The following is a 17,676-nucleotide window of genomic DNA, read 5'->3' on the forward strand; positions in this document are numbered from 1 at the left end:
CTTCGAGCCTGCCATGGTGTTGGCCGGCGGGGGTGACCCCGTAGGCTGCGGTTCCGGTGGCGGCCCGTGAGTCCTCTACGCCCCCTCCTTCGTCGGCTCATGGCCTTCTTCGGTTTTGGGGTGGCGTCGGACGGCTCGTCGACGGATCTGCGGTTGGTGGCGGCTTCCACTTTCCGCCGATGAGGTCGACCGGCGGGCGGCGGCGAGGGGGCCTGCTGTTCGGCCTAACAAAGGTGGTTGTCCTTGGGTTCCTCTCGCGCCAAGTGAAGATCGGTCAGAAGCTTCTTTCCACTGGGCTGGCTGGATTGGCGTGTTCCGGAAGATCCTGCCGGTGAAATTCATTGTGCGATCAATGCCTGAAGATTGCTGTATTGGGTGTTTTCGGTCGGGCGCACCTATGTTTTTTTATCTGACCGTTTGGTTTCAGAGGAAGCGCTTTGAAGCTCTGCTGCCTGTTAATATCATGGAGCTCGTTTTCTTTCCATGGTGCTGGTGGAGAAGGTCATAAAAGCCGAGCTCGGTGGAAGAGCAATGGTGGTCGGATCTTGGTGGTGAGGTGGAATTGGCTTGGAGTTTCGTGACTTCAAATAACGACTTGTATGTGGGAGCGACTGCATAGGAGAAGTTCAGAGTTCTATCTCTCAAGGCGAAAGTCCAAGGTCTGTCCTTAATTGGTTGCGCCCGGCAATGTTTTTGTTGAAGATATTGTTTTGAGAGGAAGGACTTTCTTCAGGGTGAAAACCTAAGACCTATCGGGCGACAACAGCGTTTGGGCACTATTTTCTTCTTGGAGACGTCGCTTATGGAGAAGCTGATCTTCTGGTGTTGTCTTGATGGTGTCAGTGTCGTTGTTTGAAGTTTTCGATTTCTATAGCGGGTTGTTTTTCTGTAATTCTTCTTTTCTTTTTGGGTTGTGTGCATCCTTTATGCCATTAGGGCATGATTTTATTGCAGAGGCTAGATGTAATTGGTATTTTCGCGATATTAATATATGCTCTTTATCGAAAGATGGGTACTAGCAATGTGCTTTTGGGTTTCTGCTCTAAGCGGGCATTTCAAATTTCAGTGTATGTGCAATTCTTGTTTGATGAACTGAACCGTGTGACATAGTTGCACTACTCGATGATTATTACAATAGTTACCGATCTTTTGGAAACATTAAACATACAGATTGAAGGCGATCAAACTGTAGAAGACTAGCTACAATGTTACCATCATATTCAGCGGGGCATTCTAACACGGATGTTCATGGAAAAATTCAGCTGGGCGTATCAGACAGGGTTTTAGCAGGGTGTGTGCTTCCTTACCTCGATGGTGGCCCCACCTCTATCATTAAAAGTTGCTCTCATATAATAAACTCAAAAATATTACAACCAGCTATGCATATGTTTTTTTTTGTGTTCAGTAAATCATAATGCATACACCTAGCTATACTAAAATCCACAAACACTATGTTACACAATAGCTAACGACCCTCAAGTGTTGTGATACTCATTGCATTCACGGAGTTCTGTATGATCTCTATTGCTTCTCCACCTTCAGAATTACTGAGAGCATAATATGCAGGTTGCTTTGGGGCTGGAAGCAGTGCGTTTTCATTCTCTAACATAAGCATAACGGATGACATATCTGGCCTATCATTAGGATGGTCTTGAACACACAAGAGTCCCACATGGATGCAAAGCAGAACTTGATGAAGTGGGCATCTTGAAACAATTGAAGAGTCCACCAGTTCAGTTGCTTCTCCATCTTCCCATAATCTCCATGCCTGATCAATAGAATAAAGTCATAATCAAGTTGATAAATATTTTTGTGAGACTGCGGCTCTGTTGGTTATCAAGGCTGTGCAAATACTGTTTGTACGCAACCCATCCAAACCTTAGTTCAGATTTTACTAGTTTTGCCACCACAATCTGCAACTAGCTAGGGTGCTGCTAACCGCTTTCCACAGTTCTTGGTTAAACCATTTTTGCACACCCTTAGTGGTGGTTGGGGGAGGGGCGTAAATGGTAATTACATGTGTTTCAGAATACTTACATAAATTATAAGGCTACAGAAGTTTGTTTTCAGCTGAGGTGAGGTGATCTTCAAGCCACTAACAATCTCCAGGAGAAGAACACCGAAGCTATAAGTGTCTGTTTTCACAGAAAAGGCACCTCCCATCGCATATTCAGGCGACATGTAACCACTGTTAAAAACCTTCAACAAGTCAGCAAGTTATGAACAAAATAAACTATGCTTAACGAAAAAATAATGTTGTGATAAGGGTTTCATAGGTCAATAGGTACTTACTATGTCCCAACAACCCTCATAGTGTTTGCATGATTTTGGTTTGCACCAAAGACTCTTGCCATACCAAAATCTGAAATTTTGGGAGTCATTTCTGCGTCCAGAAGGATGTTGCTTGCTTTGAGATCCCTGTGAATTATCGTTAATCTTGAATCCTGGTGGAGATAAAGAAGACCTCTTGCTACTCCTTTAATTATTTTGAACCTTGTCGGCCAATCGAGCGTGTGTTTGCGTGCATCATCTTCATTATCAAATATGAAACAAGGCTAGTCAATCATGCATATCATTTTGGTTAACATAAGAATTTAACGTTATATGATCCAAGAATAAGCACATACCGAACAGAAAGGCATCCAAACTTTTATTAGGTAAATATTCGTAGACAAGTAACTTCTCATCTTCCCAAATGCAACAACCAAGAAGTCTTACTAGGTTCTTGTGCTGCACCTTGGCAATTAGAACTACTTCATTTTTGAACTCCGTTGTACCTTGTGCAGAACCCTTACTAAGCCTTTTGACTGCAACCTCATATCGACCTTCCAATGTGCCCTACATGAGCACATACTTTTTTTGATTGAACCGTAAGACTTAAAAAACAAAGACTCTTATAGACTATAGTTACCCTTCAATGCTGAGGCGACATATATTTTTAAACAGAAATTTGTTTCCCTTGTACCCTAAAATATTAAAACTAGTGAAAATCACCAACTCATCCTAAACCACGCTGATTTTGAACAATGTGGCATCGACGTGGCCATGTTTCGCTAAATTGGCATCCACTTCGAGATATATTATTTCTGGGTCAGCACAATATTTGATTAGAAATAACAATAAAACAAAACAAAACAATAAGAGTAATAATAATGATGATAATAATAACAGGGAATAATAATAGGTTAGTTAACAAGAGGAAGGGTAAAACAGGTTTGTTTCTTTTCATATCAAAAACATGTTCTACTGTAAGTACCACTCTCTTTTACCTTATAAACTTTGCCAAAACCTCCCTGTCCAAGCAAGTTGGAATCAGCGAAAAAGTTTGTTGCTGAAAGTATGTCTTCATAACTAACAAATGGAAATTCAGCATTTTCGGCTTCAAATTCGTTGGATGTATTAAAGTATTGACGCATTAGTTTCTTCTGACTTTCCTTCTTTTGCCATTTGCTGCCTGTTGGTTAGGACATCCATTTATTTTCTTAACCCTTGAACTAATGTCATATGCCAGAAACAAGAGGATATATGTTACCCTACCTCTGTATTTGCATGTCCAAACAAGGGCTATGCATGTCGGTAGCAGCAGGAATGCTATAATTGGGATCGATATCGCAATCTTTAGTGAACTGCCCTTCTTGTTAACTGCACCAAACTTGGTTAATATGCAGTGGAAACCAAGTTACGGTGAAAACCAAGTAAAACTATGCTTCAAAGTTTTTATGAATTCTGAAAACAATAAGTAAGTAAGGGAGGTGATGCTCTATCAACATTTAAAATTTCAATATTAAATCCAGTTTAGTTGGGAGGTATGAAAAACAAACCCAGCAACGAATAGTAAGAAACATTACAACATCGCTGTTCATGCGCGACTTTTTTCCTTACCTCTTAAAATATTATTATGACTCTGATCTTCAATTTTCACATGTTCATAGAACATCACCTTTCTAACATACCATATTTTTGGGAGCTTTTCAAGAATTTCGGAAATAGTTTCTACAGGGTTCTCATTATGAGAAATTGTGATGTTATGTGTCCAAAGTGGTGCTGACAAGTTGACGTGCATGCTACTTAAGCATAATTTTGTTTTTCAACAAATGCAGCTTCATGTCACAATACGGAAAAAAAAGTAGAATGGGATAGTGCATACCAGGAGACTCTGCAAGGCGAAGGTATAGGTTCTCGCCATAGTTAACGGACTTCCCCGTGTCGGTCAGCTCCCCTATCCAAATCAAGCATCTTGTCGGGTCAGCTTCTGCACCGGCACTGCTCAAGTTGGCGTAAGCATATGCCGTACATGAGCAGTTTCTGCTACATTCCGCCACACACTCATCGAAACTTCTGTTCTTTATATGTAAGAACTTATCGGGGACCTTCATCCCAGGCAAGGTCACAAACTTAGTTTGCTTGCCGCATTTCAGTTCTCGAGTTCTGCGACAACTTGAAAAGTTAAGATCATCAGGCTCAAATCCATCGAGGCACTTGCATGTTGGGACAGTATCAGTGAGGTCGCAGTAGCTGAATGAACCACACAGGCCGTAGATGTCGCAAGAAGCTTTAGGACTCTCAGAAATGACTTTCCATGACGATAACTGGTAGTTCCAGCTTAGAGACCTCAGTGTGCCCGTGTAGTCAAGCATCAAACGTGTAGCCGGTAAGCCATCAGAGACGGTGAACATGAAGTAGAATTCATCCCCGACGTTGATGGCCGTTTCATACACAATGGAGCTGGTATTGCTTAGGTATGTGCCACCAGACACCGACACCCCATTCAAGACGCTGCTGCGGCAATATGGAACGGTCCCATGCAAAATTAACCGCTGAAGGGTCGGTGAGCTAGGGTCGCCACTGCATGAGAACTCTCCAGAGGACGGGTCATCCTGGCCCTTCCAAGCAACAAGCCGTGCAACGACTTTTGCCTTGTAGCTCACCAAAAATCTCATGGTTGGAAGTAGTGTGTCAGTTGGGTGATCAAAGCTTTGCCATATGTCCATGCCATTCGGCGACCGGAGAACAAAGTTCCCTGAGTTGAGTAGCACTGCGTAAGCTCCAGCTCCAGCTTCAGCTCCAACCGAACCAGCGGTGATCTTGCTTGTTGTCATCCAAATATTGCGGCCTTCTGAGTCTGACAACACCAGGTCAGAGCTATTGGTGATGGTGAGAATCGGAGATGAAGGGGTGGTGATTGGGTTGTCTCGGTTGGCGATCCACACGACGGTGCGTGATCCGGGGAGGTTGTGGTACCATATGCCAAGGTAAAAGCTGTTGTTGGAGCTGCTGGGGGAAAAGAAGCCGAGAGCAAAGTCCCCACCTTTGGAGATGAGTATGTCGCCTTGGGTGAGTGGCTTTGCATGTGTGAGCTGCTCATCAGATTTGCAGGATGAACTCAAAAACAGGAAGATGGAAAGGAAAACAGGAATTAAGGCCGTTTTCCTTGTTTTCCTGCTAGGATATAGCACAGTGGGTGGCATTGTTGTTTGGAACAATTGGTCTGCAGAGAAATGACTCACAGCTAGACCTTACTTTGGAGGAGAAGATAAGATACCTATGGTTCAGGAAGACAGCGGAAAACTGATGGTCCAGAGGTCTGAGACTAATATAATGGATGAAGTCATCATTATGGACTTAGTAGAACATGTATAGCAGCCACTGGCCAGTATATGTGCTACGTACACACACGCAAAGAAAAACTGTTGCTACAAAAGATTTGCAGAATGAAATCAAGAAACAGGGAGAATGAAAATGGTAATGCAAGACTTGACCCGTAAGGCCGTCTTCTTCATCTTTCGTCTGCAGGGAGTGAACGTGGAATCGAAATTGCAGATACTATCAATAATGGAAGAGTAATAATAGTGGATAGAGACAGCATTGACTTAATCACTTAGACCAAGCATGAGAGGACTGACTACAGAGTCTCCAACATCGCTGCACGCGCAAGGAAAAAGAGAGAAGCATTGCTAGGCATTCAGATTGGAGAGTGCGACAGAGGAAACCTCGCGGTACCGACGCGCCGCTTGTCGTAGAATAGTGGCCGACTGATTGAGTTTCACGGCGTCCTCCATGCGTAACAAAGTAACAAATCCCCTGCCGACGATGCCGCCGCCGGACACGGCAGTGGCCACCGCGAGAAGCGCATGCCGCTGCAGACTACCACGGACGGCATGGTCGATTGGAACCCGGAGCGACGCCGTAGCTCCTCCATTGGCGCCCGAATTGCTCGACGAGATCGAGGTATCGGCGGATTTGGTCGAGGAATCCGTCCAGCCAAAGTTTTTTTTAGAGGGCACGAACCGAATGGGTAATGGGAGCTCAATATGGGGCTTCCTTTCCTTGGCAAACTTGGGCTTTACATCCTCGAAACAGGCTTTCGCCCCGCTTTATAAATAAAGCAACCATAAGCATACATAGTTCAGATACAACACACAGCACACACTCCCTACATCAATAGTCTGCTGGGGCTGGGGCAAGCGCAACACGCCCACACACACGAGATAGACGATACATCACCCCACACAAGAGGTGCACTTAGAGGCTGGACGGTGTAGATATGCAACGTGCAGCCGCAAGAAGATCCTCCAGCATGCCGTCCAAGCGCTCCCTGTCCCGCTGTCTACACAACGGGTACCACTGCTGCAACAAAGCCAAGAAAGAGTAGACAGAGTCAGAAGCGCGACGAGGTAAGATACGCTCGATGACCATCTTATTGCGCACGATCCACGGAGTCCAAGTCAAGGCCGCGAACATTAACCGGAAGAGGCGTCTCCTCCTACCGATAACGTTCGTACGGACCTCGATGAACTCCCCGAGGGCCGAGGCCCGCCACTCGGGCCCAGCGCCTCCAAGCAAGAAGCTCCAAAGGAAGCGTGCCGCGGGGCGGCGAACATGATGTGTGTCGTTGTCTCCGGAACAAGACACATTGGGCAAAGCCCGTTGCCCGGCCCGTGCCTCTTCATAACCTCCACCCCGCACGGAGGCGATCTCGCAGCGACCGCCAAAGGAAAATCTTCGTCTTAAGCGGAATAGGAGCCTTAAAAAGCGGGACCGTCCACGGGAGCAGAGGCCCCCTAAACATAGCCCTGTAGGCCGTCCGCACTGAGAACGAGCCCGAGGGAGTTAAGCGCCACGAAGGCGCATCTAATCCTCCCGGCAGGGTGTCCGGGAGGAGGTCCCGCAGCGAGGCCAGGCTCAGGGCTTCCCCCTGGGTTAGACCACGGCGGAACAAAATACCCCATCCCTCCTGTGCCACATCGGCAACCAGGATAGAGGGGTTCGCGCAAATGGCGAAAAGGTCCGGGAAGTCCAGATTCAGGGGGCGATCGCCAAGCCATGGGTCGAGCCAGAACATGGTCCCTCTACCATCGCCTATGGAGAGGGAGAGTCCGGCTCTAATCTCATGCTTGATGTCCCGGAGGGCTCTCCAAAGCCGAGAACCCTCCCGGCGGTCACAAGCAAGGAGTGGCCGACCCCGCGGGTATTTAGCCTTAATCAGCTTCAGCCCACAAGCCCCGTCGTCAGACAAGATCCTCCACACCCATTTCAACATGAGGGCCACGTTCATGTGGCGAGAGGAAATAATCCCTATGCCCCCAAGGTCCTTGGGGGCGCACACATCGGCCCATTTGACCATGTGGTACTTCTGGCGTCCTGTCCTATCCTGCCAAAAGAAGCGGTAGAGCTCCTTGTCGAAGGCAGCATGTACCCCTTCGGGAAGGATGTACAGACCCATGATATACATGGGAAGGCTAGACAGACAAGAGTCGATGAGAATCGTCTTGCTACCCTTGGAGGTGAATCCCGCACCAAGGTTCAGCCTTCGCTCTAACTCGCCCCAACAAGGGGGCGAGATCCCTAATAAGGATCCTAGAATCCCTAACAGGAACTCCCAGGTAGTTCATAGGGAAAGATGACAACCTGCAATTAAGGTTGTCAGCGATCCGCTGCTGAATATCCGGAGGGTATCCCAAGACCACAACCTCACTTTTATCAAAGTTAATTTTGAGGCCCGACATGGCCTCAAAACAGAGGAGTAGGAACTTGGTGTTCTGGATATCTAAGTCCGAGCCCTCAAACATAATCATGGTATCATCCGCATACCGGAGGTGAGTCACCCCTCCGCCGGGGATAAGGTGTCCCACCACACCGGTAATATGGCCCGAGGTCCTAGCCCTCTCCGGGATCTCGGCCGTGGAGTCTACCGCAGCGTTGAAGAGGATAGGGGACAGAGGGTCACCCTGACGCACTCCACACTCCGGCCGAAAATAGGGACCCACTTCCCCATTAATGTTAATGGCCGTGCTGCCAGACATCACGATCTGCATAACCCAACCAATCATCCGGTCGTCCACGCCCCTCCTCTGAAGAACCTGTCGGAGGAAGGACCAGTCCAAGCGGTCGTAAGCTTTCTGGAAGTCCAGTTTTAAGAAGACACCCCTCTGATGTCGACTTCTGACCTCGTGCACGATCTCATGAAAAGCAAGAATGCCATCATGGATGTGGCGACCCTTGAGGAAGGCGAATTGGTATTGGTGCGTAATCCGCTCCATAACCGGAGCCAACCTCACCGCACACACCTTTGAAAACAACCGTTGAATCACGTTGATGACCGTAATTGGCCTGAACTGGCGAATATCCGTGGCCCCCACTAACTTGGGGATCAAGGTAATAACGCCGTAGTTCAGACGACCCATATCTAGTGTCCCTACATAGAACTCCTGAAACATAGGCAGGATAGTCTCCTGGAGTTTCGCCCAGAATTTCTGGAAGAAGACAACCGGAAGCCCATCCGGACCAGGGGCCGAGTTAGCCTTCATGCCCTCGAGAGCGCTCCGAACTTCCGTTGCGAGGAACGGAAGGGTGAGAGCGGCATTCTCCTCGTCGGAGACCCAGGCCCTAGCTGGCCATAGGTCTGCCGCGAGGGCTACCCCAGTTCTGGGGCCAGCCGCAAAAAGACCTTTATAAAAGGTATAAATATGGGTGGTGATCTCTCCGGCCTCCTCCAGAAGGAGATCACCATCCCAGAGGCAGGGGATGGAACACTTTCGGCGACGTCCATTCGCAATCGCATGGAAGTACGCAGTGTTCGCATCCCCCTGGAGGAGCCAATTCTGGCGGCTCCGCTGCCGCCAGAACACCTCCTCCCCGCGGTAGATCTCCATAAGCGAGTGTTCAAGGGCATATCGCTGAAGCCACTCCTCAGCGACTAACCCCTCCTCGTCCGCGATGCGGTCTAACTCCTGGATTTGGCGGAGGAGAAGGTCCTTCTTCTGACGTACCTCCGCCCCGAGGTTAGCCCCCCAGCCTCTCATAAACTGGCGGGCGATCTTCGCGCAGTGGTGCCACACATCAACTGCATTGAAGACCCTCGGAGGGGAGTCCGCCGCGCGTACCCACTTGTATCCAACCGCCTCCACGAACCCTGGCTGACCGAGCCAAAAGTTTTCAAAGTGGAAGCGGTTAGGCCTCGGGGGGGCATCCCCCCGGAGCACAGGAGGAGTGGGGAGTGATCAGACCCAATCCTAGTAGCCGCCCTAAGCGAGCACAGTGGGAACGCCATTTCCCACTCAACTGACACAAACACCCGATCCAGCACACTCTGGATCGGATCAATGCGGTTGTTGCTCCAAGTGAACCGGGCGCCCACACGCGTGATCTCTCTAAGGGCGAGGTCCGCAAGGCAATCGTTGAACATCCGCATCCTAGGGATGTCCACCAGGCTCGAGGTCTTGTCCTCCGGGGAGCGTATTAAGTTAAAGTCGCCGGCCACCACCACAGGGGTGGTGCACCGGTCAATCTTAGCTTGCAGCTCCGCCAGGAAGGCCTGCGACCTCGAGTGGTCCGCCGGACCATAAACGATAATAACCTCCCAGCTAAGGTTAGATCGTTTATGGGTGACGGCCATACTCACAAAGAACTCACCGTGCTCCATGTCCTCAACCTCGAAGGTATCCTCCTTGACGCCTTGGAGGATGCCCCCCGAGTGCCCCGTCGCAGGCCGCCAATGCCAGGCGAACTTGTGCGTACTAAGACCCTCCAGCTCATGGAGGAGGAAGGACTCCTTAATCGTCTCTTGAAGCCCCACAATATCCACATGCTCACGCCTTATGTACTCCTTCAGTTGTTGTTTGCGCCCCGGGGCCTCGAACCCCCTGATGTTCCAAATGAGTGAGAAGAAAGGGCTACTCATTGGATCACATCAGATTGGGGGTTCCCCTGCGGGAACCGATCGAGCCCTACTACGCGTCGAGGGTCCGGACGGTGGTCTAGGAGGCCTCCCTCGCGGACCCCCAACCCGGGGGCCGCGTCGAGCGCTCCATAGGGATAGACCCATCGGAATGCTCTGGACCAGACCCAGGTGCCAGCTGCACAGGGTTGGTCAGGGTCACGGGGGTCGCCCTCTCGCGCTCCAACTGAGCGCGGGAAGCGGCGAGCACACCATCGTAGACCTCCTTGGCCTGAATCGCCGCCAGCTGTTCAGCCCGTGGGCCGCGTTCACCCCTGAAAATCACACCACAATCCGACGCCACCTGACCCAGGTGGTCGAGCGATGCCGAAGCAAGAACAGAGAACCGAGAGCCCGAGGGGGGAGGTGGGGCAGAGGGAGGGGGCGAGGAATGGGATGGGTACCAGAGTCGAGGTTGCGGGCCGCAGCCCGCCTCGCTGCCTGCTCGGCAACAGTCGGCTCCATCGCCTCGGCCCCGGTACGGGAACGAGCGAGCCTAGCGCTGTGGCAGGACGGCTGGGTGGACTGGCGCAGGCGCCTCGGGGCCCTCGTCTTGGCTCCAGCCACGGGAGTGTCGGGGAAGACCGAGGCGGGCTCCAGGACGGTAGGACCCGGGGTCGCAGGGCCCAGGGGCGAGGTGGGAGTAGAGCCCGGGGAGCGCGTGTAGCAGACCAGACCTGGCGACCTCGGCGACTGTGGGGGACACACATCCAACCACACGCTCGCAGACGACGACTCCTGTGGGAAGTTGGATCCATACTCCATAATGGGCAGACCGCCGGACGTCACGGTGCCGACAGTGGTGGCGCGGGGGAAAGACGACCCCAGTTTGGCCGGCGCGCTCCAGTGAGCCAACGCCGACCCAGGCAGTGCCGCCTGCGCCCCAGACCTGGCGCCCATAGCTGCTGAAGCCCCAGCCCCGGCGCCAGCGTTCGGAGGCTGGCGCGGAGAGGACTCCACGCCATCACCTCCCAAGTCGTCCTCAGAGTCTCCCTCAGAAGAAGCATCATCATCGCCGGCGTCGTCGTCACGGTGAGGCGGAGAAGGGTCGAGGGGAGGAGACCGAGACCCCGCCTGGGTCTCGTCCCCCTCCACCTCAACCGTCAAGGCCCGGCCACCCTTCCCAAAGAAGACGTGGGGGAGGGTGCAGGCGAGCCTCGCGGGGTCAGGGCATAGGATCAGCATGCGCACCGGCCCATCGCCAGGGAGAGAGAGAGGATCCACGGTGACAAGCTTGCCTATGGTCTGAGAGATGAGCTCAATGATATGCTCACTCATAGCCTCCTCAGGAATGCCGTGGACCCGGACCCAAACCTCCGACAAAGTAGCCACAATAACAGGATCCACACAAGACGGCCTGACAGAAACGCCGATGTTGTTGGCCGGAAGGATAGTAGTGTTGCTCCAGGAAAGGGCCCGGAGGAGCTCAGCCGAGGGGAACGCCACTGCAAACTCAGTAGGCGAGATCTCCCTCACGTTCCAAACCCAAGTCGACTCCAGCTGAGTGAGCTCGGCGCGGATCGTGTCGACTGTCACCTCAATCTGTAGCGGGGGGTCCTGCTCCGGAAGCACGGTGATCACTGCCAGGTGTTGGGGGGTGCTAAGCTCCGCCCCCCCCCAAGGTCGATGTAGTAGAATCCCCCATCGATCCCGTGTCCGAGGAACTCGATGACCTCCTGACGCCTGCGGCGGTTGAAGCGCTCCGTGCAGGCCGCAGCTTGGTGGCCCGGGTCACCACAGAAGAGGCATTGCTCCGACCTCGTGCAAGCGGACCGAAAGTGCCCCATCACCCCACAGTTGAAACAGATGTTGGATGTGGGGGACTTCTCCGACGGCGCCGACACCCCCAGCTGGGTATCAGCGCGGCCATCGAGCGACGGTCCCTGCGGAGGTACCATAGGCGGGTGCCCAAGCTGGCCCCCACCCGCGGCACCTCCCACAGCGCCTCCCGCAGCGGTCCTCTTCTTCTTGGATTTCTTCTTCTTCTTCGCAGCAGGCGGTCCTGCAGGTTGTGCCACCGGCGCGTCCCAGCGCTGCTCGCGGCGAGGCGACGACCGACCGCGGTCCTCCCGCCAGGAGGCATCCCGGCCATGCTCCCTGACCGGACGCGGAGCGCGCTGCACCAGTTCTTCCCGCAGCGCGGCCTCCCTGCGCGACGCGGCAGGGGACGGGGCACGCCGGCCCGGCGAGCCGCCGCGGCCAGCAGATGCGGAGGCCCCCTGGTGGCGCTCGGTGGTTACCCGCTCCCGGCCGCCCTCAACATGCCCACCAGCGCGGCCGTCCCGCCCATGCCTACGGGGCGACGGCGACCTCCTGCGGGGAGAGGCCCGACGCGGTGGGGAGCGGCGCGGCGGGGAGCGTCTTGCCGGGGGCCGGTATGGCTCGGGGGCCGCGGGGGGAGGAGGGCGGGGTGACGGGGGACGGACGCGGCGGTGGTGGGGCGGGGATCTGCTCGACGACGGGCTCCGTGCCCGCTTGAGGACCATGTCGCGGTAGCTGGAGGAGAGCGGCGGCGGCGGGTGGAGGCGGATCCGACGGGCAGAGGCGGCGTGGCGGCGTACCTGGTCGGGGCGAGCGGGTTGGGCAAACCCTAAGTGGTATGACCCCTTTCGGAGCCAGAGCCACTTGGGCGCCGTAGCGGGCTGCGTGGGCCCGATGCATCGCTCCGCCTGGCGCCTCCAGGCCAGCACAGGCCCAGGCCCATGCGGCCCAGATGGCCCAGGAGTGAGCGGCGACCGAGCCTCGCGCGAGGCCATCTCCCCTCCCGACGGGCATGGCGGCGGCGGTGCCGGAGCCAGCTGCTCCTCCCCGCGGCCGACCGTCTCGCCCCCTTGCTCAGGCGACCCCTCCGACCCCGAGACGGCCACCTCCCCCGAACTCCTTGCCGGCTGAGCCCGCGACGTCGCAGCAGCGCACGGCCTACCTGCCGGCAACCGCGACGGCGGCGGGCGGCGTAGCACCTCCTGGCGGCGTTGAGGGGGAGACCGGCGCGGCCGACCACGACGCGCATAGACGAGGTAGTCGCCGAGGGTCGCCGTCCCCGGCGGCGAGAACCGGCGCAGCAGCCTCCGCACGCGCCGTCTCCGCACGCTCCGCCTCCGCCGCGTCCTCTTCCTCCGCCACGTCCGCCCAGCGCCGTCCCTGGATGGACTCCGGGAGCTCCACCGCCTGCGGATCCTCCCCTGTCCCCTCCGGCGACATCGCGTGGCGGCGGCCGGCGGCAGAAGCGACCGACGAGGAGGCCCTCAAAGCCGTCGCCTTTCGCTCATCCTCACTCTTACTTTTTTTTTTTTGAGGGAAAACCTTGGCACTTTATTGATCATAAACATTATTTGAAATACAAAGACCATCAGGGGGCTTAAGGAGCCAAACCTGACGTCCCACAGAACTAGAAACAGCTAAACGTGCCAACATGTGCGCCTCAGAGTTTGACGCACGGTTTTCATGCCTAAATGAAGCCCTCTGCAAACCCCTTGCATCTGCCTTGACTTCTTCAATTATCATGCTATATGAACCAGCATAGTCCTGCTTTATGTTGTTAACTACAGCTAAACAATCTGTAGCCACAGTCACGCGTTGCTGATTCAAATCAGCAGCAAGAGCCATTGCCTCACGACAGGCAAGAGCCTCCAGAACTGTAGGATCGCTAATACCTTTGATTGTAAGGGACGAAGCCCCCAGGAACAAACCAGCTTCATCCCTGCACACAGCCCCCACTGCACCACCTCTTCCCGTCTTCGCCACAGCAGCATCGACGTTAATCTTTACACAACCCGAGCATGGTGCAATCCATCGTGGGTGTTTCAGCTGAATTCCACTCTTTCCAAAATTCATACTCGTACTGGTCACAGAGAGATCCCGAAGGTAATTTTGAATAAATAAATGTGTGGAGAGTGGGCTTTGATACACCTCGTCGTGAATAATTTTCCTCCGGGCATACCAGATTGCCCACATCGTGACAGCCACTCTGGCAAAATCATCCCTTGACAGAGACTCCATCATCGCAAAGAGCCACTGTTTGGGAGATGGGTCTTCGTTCATGCACATGTGTTCTGTAACTCCATTATCAGCAAGAGCCCAAACGCATCTCGCGACTGTACAGTTTATAAGCGAATGCCTCCATGAGTCTGCCTCGCCACATATGGAACAAGTGATGGACTCAGCCATCTGCCGGTGATGACGGACATCACCCGTCGGTAGAGAGTGTTGAGCCAGACGCCACAGGAAGATACGTAGTTTTGATGGTACTTGCACCTTCCAAAGGCGTTGCCAGGCCTTGTTCTCCTTCTCAGTGTTCGAGCTGGCCGCACGCCCCTCGAGCCAATCCTCCCGCCTTTTCTTCGTCTGAACAAGGAGGCGATACATCGAGCGGACAGTGAGGGTTCCACTCTTCTCATAGTGCCACGCCCAGCGATCAGCCATTTTCCTCGTACTCAAAGGAATAGACTGTATGATCTCAGCATCCATCGGTAAGAAATAATGCTGGAGCAGGTCAGCCTTCCATGTAGCAGTAGTACTGTCAATGAAATCTGCGACCTTCATTGGTGGCTCTTCCCTCGGGCAAGCTAGCGGCCGGAGCATGAAATCACGAGGGAGCCAGTTCTGGTTCCAAGCGTGCGTACCTTCGCCCGTGCCGATCCGCCTTATAAGTCCCTGCCTCATGGCATCTCGACCTTCCACAAGAGCTCTCCATATCTGCGATGGTGAGGAGCCTAGAGGAGCATTCAGAATATCCATTGTAGGGTAGTATATTGCCTTCAAAACCCGCGAGCTCAAAGCCTCTGGGTTTTGGAGAATTCGCCAGGATTGGCGAGCCAGCATTGCAAGGTTAAACAACTCAATGTCGCGAAAACCCAAACCTCCAGAGAATTTCGGCGAGCACATAGTCTCCCATGAAACCCAGCAAGTTTTCCGTTTACCATTCTTGCTTCCCCACCAGAAGCTACGAAGCATAGAATTGATAGCCACACATAGCCCCCTTGGTAGTTTAAAACATGACATAGAGAAGGTTGGGATAGCTTGAGCCACAGATTTGATCAAGACTTCCTTCCCGCCCGAAGCAAGAATTTTTTCAATCCATCCTTGGACCTTCTTCCATATTCTATCTTTGATATATTTGAAAACACCATTCTTGGATCTTCCAACATCGGAAGGCATTCCAAGATACTTCTCATTGAGTGTCTCATTAGGCACATTGAGAATGGCTTTGACCGCTTGTCGACGGACCTCCGGACAGCCCTTGCTAAAGAAAACAGAGGACTTGTCTAGATTAATTCTTTGGCCTGAAGCATTGCAATATTTCTCCAGTAGCTCATTTACTTCCATGGCTCCCTCATCAGATGCTTTCACAAACAACAGGCTATCATCGGCAAACAGGAGGTGGTTCACAGCCGGAGCTGTGGGAGCCACCTTTAACCCTTGGAGATTCGATGATTGACGGCTACGCTTTAAGAGGCCAGAAAGGCCCTCTGCTGCAAGTAAAAACAGGTAGGGGGATAAAGGGTCACCCTGGCGAAGACCCCTAGAAGGAAGAAACTCTTCTAGGGGAGCGCCATTCAATAACACTGAGAAGGAAACCGACGAGACCAAACTCATAATCAGATCGACCCATCTTTGATGAAATCCCATCCGAAGCATGATCGCTCGAAGGTAACACCATTCTACACGGTCATATGCCTTGCGCATGTCCAATTTCAGCGCACAATGTTGATGTTTCTTAGCCCCATTCCGCTTCATGAAATGTAGGCACTCGTATGCCGTGATTATATTATCGGTGATCAACCTTCCTGGCACAAAGGCGGATTGTTCCTCAGAGATAATATCTGGCAAAATAACCTTCAGCCTATTCGCCAAAACTTTCGAGGCGATCTTGTATATAACATTACATAGGCTGATGGGGCGAAATTGACCTAGTTCCTTCGGAGAAGCCACCTTCGGAATAAGGACAAGAAAGGTTTTGTTGATACCGGCCGGGCTGTCTTCACCCCGTAGGATACGCAATACCGCTCGGGTAACTTCTTCTCCACATAAATCCCAATGTTTTTGGAAGAACTGTGCAGGATAACCATCAGGCCCTGGAGCCTTTAGTGGATACATCTGAAAGAGTGCTTGTTTTACCTCTTCATCAACGAAAGGAGCTATTAGCCTCTCATTCATATCTGCTGTTACAGAGACAGGAACCGTGTCTAGGACTTCATCCATACCATTTGTTCCTTCCGTTGAGTATAGTGTGCTATAGAAATTCCTAGCCATCTCACTTATCTCATGCTTATCTTCAGTAACAGATCCATCCATACGATCTAGGCGGACAATTTTGTTTTTTTTCTTCCGCATACTTGCTCGCATATGAAAAAACCTCGTGTTTCTGTCTCCCTCGGAGAGCCATTGGATACGAGACCGTTGACGCCACATCACCTCCTCACGGTGTTGCAATTCAACTATTCGTTCCACCGTTTTTATCTCCTCATAGCTAGGCCCAACGCGGCATGGCTGGGATCGCATGGCTTCAAGGTTGCTCCGCAGAATTTTCAGCTCACGACGGACGCTTCCGAAAGTATCACGTCCCCATGTGGTCAGCGTGCCGGATAGGTTCTTCAGCTTCCGTTCAAGACCTTGCATGGTCGTGCATGCTTCTGATTGCCACATCTGCTCAATCACTGGCTTGAGCTCTTGGTGTGACTCCCACATCGTTTCATATCGAAACAGCCGTGGTTGCATAGAGTTCTCCTCCATCGGCACCTGTCGAAGGAGTATAGGTGAGTGATCTGACGCTGCCGCAGTCAGATGTTGCAAAGTCGCAAGAGAAAAATGTGCAGACCAGCTAGCCGAGGCTAAGGCTCGATCCAACCTGACCCTACAATAACTTCCTCCAGCTACTTTCTTTTCAAAAGTCCATGATGTACCCTTGTAGCCTAGGTCCATCAGCTCGCAGATATCAACAGTATCCCTGAATGCCTGAATCTGAGCGTTGCTCCTTTCATTGACACCCATATGCTCCTCCCTAAGGAGTACTTCATTAAAATCTCCGATACACAGCCACGGTAGTGGAGACGATGCTTTGATAAATTTAAGCATATCCCACGTCTTGTGACGCTCGGACACTTGCGCCTCTCCATACACACACGTAAGCCGCCATGGTTCTGAATCAGCCGGAAACACAACCGCATCAATATGGTACTGAGAGTAAGGTAAAAGATCTATCTTTATTTCATTATTCCAAAAGATAGCGAGGCCGCCACTGCGACCTGAACTACTAACAGCAAAAGCATTATCATAGCCTAAAGTTGCTGCTAAGCTTTCCACCCGAGTTTTATGAATCTGTGTCTCCACAACACACAAAATGGATGGGGCAACATCTCTCGCGAAATCGCGGAGTTCTCGAACTGTCGCATCGTTGCCAAGCCCGCGACAGTTCCATAAGTAAATACTCATTGGTCCCGGCGGTGCTCCTCCACGGAGCC

The 17,676-nt window shown here is 52.4% G+C and overlaps 1 protein-coding gene across 1 annotated transcript; it reads right to left on the reverse strand.

Annotated features, from left to right (window-relative positions):
- Positions 1–1,306: 1,306 nt before the first annotated feature.
- LOC124669472 (receptor-like serine/threonine-protein kinase SD1-7) lies at positions 1,307–6,201 on the reverse strand. The gene is made up of 7 exons (XM_047206091.1): positions 4,148–6,201; positions 3,538–3,642; positions 3,270–3,454; positions 2,628–2,838; positions 2,293–2,530; positions 2,038–2,188; positions 1,307–1,768 (listed from the first exon to the last, which is right to left on the reverse strand). The coding sequence occupies exons 1-7, from the start codon at positions 5,466–5,468 to the stop codon at positions 1,466–1,468; spliced, it is 2,514 nt and encodes an 837-aa protein (XP_047062047.1). The 5' UTR covers positions 5,469–6,201; the 3' UTR covers positions 1,307–1,465.
- Positions 6,202–17,676: the final 11,475 nt, after the last annotated feature.

Source organism: Lolium rigidum, chromosome 7 (assembly GCF_022539505.1).
Source record: "Lolium rigidum isolate FL_2022 chromosome 7, APGP_CSIRO_Lrig_0.1, whole genome shotgun sequence".
Taxonomy (NCBI): Eukaryota; Viridiplantae; Streptophyta; class Magnoliopsida; order Poales; family Poaceae; genus Lolium; species Lolium rigidum.

Bases quoted from the DNA above. Each gene is read 5' to 3' on its own strand.
- LOC124669472 (XM_047206091.1), bottom strand. From the start codon at position 5,468: ATGCCACCCACTGTGCTATATCCTAGCAGGAAAACAAGGAAAACGGCC. The intron at 3,455-3,537 runs GTAGGGTAACAT...CCTAACCAACAG, and splicing joins TTGGACATGCAAATACAGAG to GCAGCAAATGGCAAAAGAAG. The intron at 2,531-2,627 runs GTATGTGCTTAT...TTGATAATGAAG, and splicing joins TTTGGATGCCTTTCTGTTCG to ATGATGCACGCAAACACACG.